The following is a 5,404-nucleotide window of genomic DNA, read 5'->3' as shown; positions in this document are numbered from 1 at the left end:
GACCCCCTTCCCCCCCCCCCCGAATGGTGCCATGACCTTCAGGGTGCTTGAGCAATGCTGCAGTCATGGGGCTCATTTGGTGAATGAGCATGTAGGGTGGAGGAAAGGGGGTCTTGCTCTGCCAGGGGTGCTGCCTCCCTGGGACAGGGCCCCCTCCTGACACCCCCCCGCCTCTGCTCTCTCTTCCCCTCCAGTCTGTATAACGCCGTCATGCCTTCTTGTGGGCCCCTTGAGGGGCTGAGCCTCGGCAGCCCCTGGCCGGAGTCGTCTTCCCCTGTGCTGGCGCCTGGCCCTGGACCCCCAAGCGCCCCCGTGGGACTCGTTAGGCTCTTGCTGGTGCAGGGCATCTCTGCCTCGGTGCCAGGGATGGGGTCAAGGTGGGCCCCCCCGCTTCCCTCCCAGGACCCCCAGCATGCTGACACCCAGCCCTTGCCTGGGGAGGGGGAGCAGGACAGACCCAGGAGCAGCATCTTCAGCTTGAACCTGGTGGAGAAGCTGCGGCGCCTGGGGCTGGACAAGGTGGTGGCCAGAGGGGAGATGTCCTACGCCCGGGGAGAGCACAGGGGAGCCCGGGGTGCACTGACTTGACAGCGCTGCAGAGCCCACGAGCTCAGGACAAGACACGTCCTCCATCTTCTTCGTTGCCCATCCATGGGAAAATGGAGATGGGACTCGGCCTCGCCTCCTGGGGATGTCCCGGCAGCACTCCCAGCGCCGCCTCACCGGAGCTTTGCCCTGGCTGCTGGGACACAGCCCTGCGGTGCCCCGGGGTGATGCTCCCCAGCCCCGTGTTGTGCTGTGGCAGGGGTCCCGCGTGCAGGGAGCAGCATGGGACGATGCTTGGGGCTCTGGGGGGAGCCAGCTCTGGGCAGGGGGGGTGGGCTGACCCTGGCCCCCGCTGTGGGAGTACGGACCCTTGGCAGGAGCTGGTTGCTGGCAATAAAAACTGTTCCTGCTTCTGCTGAGCCTCCCCGAGGGGCAGCTCGGCCCTTGGGGGCTGTCGGGCTGCAGCAGGGAAGGGCAGCGCTCAGCCCGGGCTCAGGTGGTCCCCAGGGGGACCCACATGTGCTGGAGTGAGACCTCCTACCCTGGGCTGGGGGCCTGGCCAGCACCTGCCCTCTTAAATAAATGTGAAGTCACGAAGCGGTTCCTGTGTGCCGTGTCTGCTGCCGTGTCTGGACTGCGTGCCAGTGCCTCCCTGTCCTGCGCTTCCTGGTGGGGCTGGGGGCAAATCCCACCCACCTGCCTCCCCCCTGCCCCAAACTCTTCCCAGCAAAGACATGAGCAGCAGCAGCCATAGTGCCAAAGCTTTATTGCAGGTGGAGACGTGCACCGAGCACGCTGGTGCTCTGCACGGCATGGCCAGGGCAGCGGCTACACGGCATCGGCCGAGTCCTCAGCGCTGCGGCGGCCGAAGTCCATCCAGTCGGGGTAGTAGTGGTCGTGCAGGGCTTCCATCCCCTCGTCCCCATGCACGTAGCCCTTGCGATCACCCAGCTCTGCTGGGGGAAGGGGAGCAGGTTAGAGCTGCCCCGGGGCGGGGGGCTGGCGCAGGGGCTGGGCCGTGCCCTGCGGGGCCCCTCCGAGGGCTGCCCACCCCACACCTCCCCGTACCTGTGAAGATGTGGGGCAGGAACCGGGAGATGAGGTGCTTCTGCTCCTGGGACAGGTACTCGGGCCAGTCCCGCCGGACCAGGCTGGCGGGGAGCGGGTGGGGGTCCCCCGCAGCGCCCGGTGCCTCTGCTGCGGGCCGGCACAGGCAGGGGGTTGCCACGATGGCAAGGATGAGGCCGATGCAGACCTTTGCCTTCATGGCTGCGGAGAGACTGAGCAGGGAAGGGGAGCTGAGGTCTCCGAACCAGGGGCACGTGCTCAGCCTGCGGCCAGGGGAGCAGGGTGCTCTTCCCCAGACCACGGCCAGTTCCCAAGTCCCCTCCGTCCCTCCTGGCTGGTCCCCGAGTCTTCTCCATCCCCTTCTCCTGGCTGGTCCCCAAGTCCCATAGAATCTCTCAAGCTGGAAGGGGCCCATAGGGATCACCGAGGTCAACCCCCTGTTCCTGGCAGGACTGAACCGTGTGCCTGAGAGCATCATCCAGATGCTCCTTGAACTCTGACAGGCAGGGAGCAGGGTGCTCTTCCCCAGGGCATGGCTGGTCCCCAAGTCCCCTCTGTCCCCCCCAGCAGGTCCCCAAGTCTCCATCCCTCTCTCCAGGCTGGTCCCCAAGTCCCCTCTGTCCCCAAGTCTCCATCCTTCTCTCCAGGCTGGTCCCCAAGTCCCCTCTGTCCCCAAGTCTCCATCCCTCTCTCCAGGCTGGTCCCCAAGTCCCCTCTGTCCCCAAGTCTCCATCCCTCTCTCCAGGCTGGTCCCCAAGTCCCCTCTGTCCCCCAGTCTCCATCCCTCTCTCCAGGCTGGTCCCCAAGTCCCCTCTGTCCCCAAGTCTCCATCCCTCTCTCCAGGCTGGTCCCCAAGTCCCCTCTGTCCCCCAGTCTCCATCCCTCTCTCCAGGCTGGTCCCCAAGTCCCCTCTGTCCCCAAGTCTCCATCCCTCTCTCCAGGCTGGTCCCCAAGTCCCCTCTGTCCCCAAGTCTCCATCCCTCTCTCCAGGCTGGTCCCCAAGTCCCCTCTGTCCCCAAGTCTCCATCCCTCTCTCCAGGCTGGTCCCCAAGTCCCCTCTGTCCCTCCCGGCTGGTCCCCCAAGTCTTCTCCATCCCTTTCTCCTAGCTGGTCCCCAAGTCCCCTCTGTCCCTCCCAGCAGGTCCCCAAGCCTCCATCCCTCTCTCCCAGCTGGTCCCCAAGTCTTGTCCATCCCAGTCAGCCCCCAGGTCCCCTCTGGCCGGTGCCCCCAGCCCCATCGGGACTCACCTGCTGGCTCCAGGGCTCGGATGGCTCCAGGGCAGCCCAGCTCGGCCCCTTTTAAAGGCGCTGCCATGGCTGCCCCACCCCGGGGCGGCTCCGCACCCACCCACAGAGCCCAGGGCAGCCCCACGGGCACACGCATGTGCATGGCCAGGCACAGGGGGGAGCAGGCTGTGGATCTGCATGTATACATATACACACACGCACATATATGTATACGGCTGGAGGCTATATGAGACGATGGGCCAGGGGTGTATGCTTGTATGCATATAGAAACACAGAACTATTTCATCTATCTGTATGTATTGACATTTATGTATTGTATACATATATATACAGATATGTATGGATATAGATACATATAAGCATCTATAGGTACAGCTGTAGCTGTAGATATGTGTATATATACGTGCATATACACACATATATGCATAGAGTGCACACACACATATACATACATGCACAGATTGAGATACAGCCAGCTATACACATATGTAGACACACGCACATACACATACATAGAGGTACATGCACATCTACAGCTATAGGTACATGTATGCTTATAGAGCTATGCTCATACATAGCTACATATGGACAGATGTAAATATAAATCTAGGCAGAGCTACAGGGTACTTGGCCTTGGTTGCATGCATGTATATAGAAAATTGTATCTATATATCTAGCTGAACATGCAACCCCCCCATACATATCTATACATCCACATACATAGATATACAAATATACAGTTAGATATACTTACATATAGAGTCCACACACACGCAGATATTTATACATGTAGAGATATATATACACACATGTATATAACTAGCTAAAAGATATAGTCATAGATGTAGATGTATATGATCTATACCTAGGTGTAGATCTAGACAGCACTATAGAGCTGGGGGCAACTGGCCCCCTGCGGGTAGTTTGGCTCTCTGTCATATAGACATTCATGCCCTATCCATGGCTATATGTACACATACAGAAAGAGGGAGACAGCGCGTGCAAGCACGGGGGGTGTGGGTGTGTGTGGGGGGGGGGGGGGCTATTTGCAAGGAGCCTGTACAGAACAGCATGTGTGTGTAATTTATAGCTATAGCTGTCTAAATAGATACATGATTAAATGCATACACAGCTTATACATAGACACATAATATATGTGTAGCTACATCTAGCTATAAATGAAGGGAGGTATAGCTATAGATACAAGGCTATAGGTATAGATATAGCTGATAGCTATACATAGAGGTGTGCGCACACACTGCTTATATTGGATGTGTATGGATGGAGCATATATGGAGCAACTGGCCATGATTCTGGGCATGCATCTATAAATGCACAGCTCTGGGTTTATGTACTCCCATGCCACACACAGCACGATAAGTGTGTACATCGATAGTGAGATCTATAGTTACCTAAATACAGACATCTATACTGGCATGTGCATGCTGGTGTGTGCATTTCTCTCTCTCTCTCTCTGACCATCCATATGTGCATAAGATGATATATCCAGGTTTGTATAGACTAGATTTAGCTGTAGACGTGCAACAGTGGGCTCACATATGCATTCATATGGATGGTGACTCTATGGGGCACTCGTATCTTGCTACGTAAAACCACACAGGCATTGATAGCTATAAATACCTGTATGTATATACGGGTATATAAAAAGCCAGCTGTAGACACTGATGGGGAGAAATGGGGTGGGTGTGTGCATGAATGTGCATAGGCACATATATTTCTGTATGGATGGAGAGGAATATATGGGGCACTTGGCCCTGGCAGTATAATATACTATAGTACACACACACACTCTTTATATTCTATATTTATTATTATATTTTATAATAGACTATGTATGCAGCTAAATTACCTGCTATTTTATGTATTATGTAAGAAACAGTGGCTAAAAAATATAACATTCTATACAATATAAAAGATACATAAGATACATAATTGTAACAGATGATAATATAGTGTAGTTTGTGCATCTAAACCTGTCCATATATTCATATGTATACATATGGCTACAGGTACGCAGCTATAGATACAGACACACCTGTGCATGCATCTGTGTTTATATAGAGACTATAGGGGGCCCTTCACCCCAGTGTGCGTGTGTGCGTATTATGCATGGAGCTCTGTGTATATATGTGTGGAGACTATATGGGGCAATTTCCTCCAGTGGGGGGGGGTATGAGTGTCTCTGTGTCTGTATCGATGTACACACGTGTGTGTGTGTGTGTGTGTGTGCATATACATACCTCCCCCCCCACTCCCATGGGGCCAGCTGCCCCATATAGTCTCCATCCACATAAATATACACGTGTGTCTATATGTATACAGGTGCATATACACATGCCCTGAGACAGCTACATAAGCTATACTACAGCCATTATACCGCTATGTATATATGTGTGTGTGTGTGTGTATGTGTGTGTGTGTGCCTACATACCCATCTCTGGGTGTATATACCCACCCCCCCCCATCTCCCTACCTACACCTATGTGCATGTGTAGCTATACATACATGTAGGTATAGGTAT

General features: G+C 54.9%; 2 protein-coding genes across 2 annotated transcripts in view; one reads left to right on the top strand and one right to left on the bottom strand.

The window, feature by feature from the left end:
• Positions 1-588, top strand: part of HAP1 (huntingtin associated protein 1) — a 16,681-nt gene extending 16,093 nt beyond the window's left edge. The window contains exon 11 of the mRNA XM_009644554.1: positions 195-588. Coding sequence (XP_009642849.1) covers positions 195-588 — 394 coding nt within the window. The remainder of the gene's footprint in view (positions 1-194) is intronic.
• Positions 589-1,374: 786 nt separating this feature from the next.
• On the bottom strand, positions 1,375-1,837 carry LOC104131393 (gastrin/cholecystokinin-like peptide). Its single transcript, XM_009644553.2, has 2 exons — positions 1,615-1,837; positions 1,375-1,499 (listed from the first exon to the last, which is right to left on the bottom strand). The coding sequence occupies exons 1-2, from the start codon at positions 1,811-1,813 to the stop codon at positions 1,375-1,377; spliced, it is 324 nt and encodes a 107-aa protein (XP_009642848.1). The 5' UTR covers positions 1,814-1,837.
• Positions 1,838-5,404: the final 3,567 nt, after the last annotated feature.

This window comes from Egretta garzetta, unplaced genomic scaffold, assembly GCF_000687185.1.
Source record: "Egretta garzetta isolate BGI_Z169 unplaced genomic scaffold, ASM68718v1 scaffold728, whole genome shotgun sequence".
In the NCBI taxonomy this organism is placed as follows: Eukaryota; Metazoa; Chordata; class Aves; order Pelecaniformes; family Ardeidae; genus Egretta; species Egretta garzetta.
The sequence above is the reverse complement of the archived record's forward strand: the minus strand, read 5'-3'. Positions and strand labels throughout refer to the sequence as shown.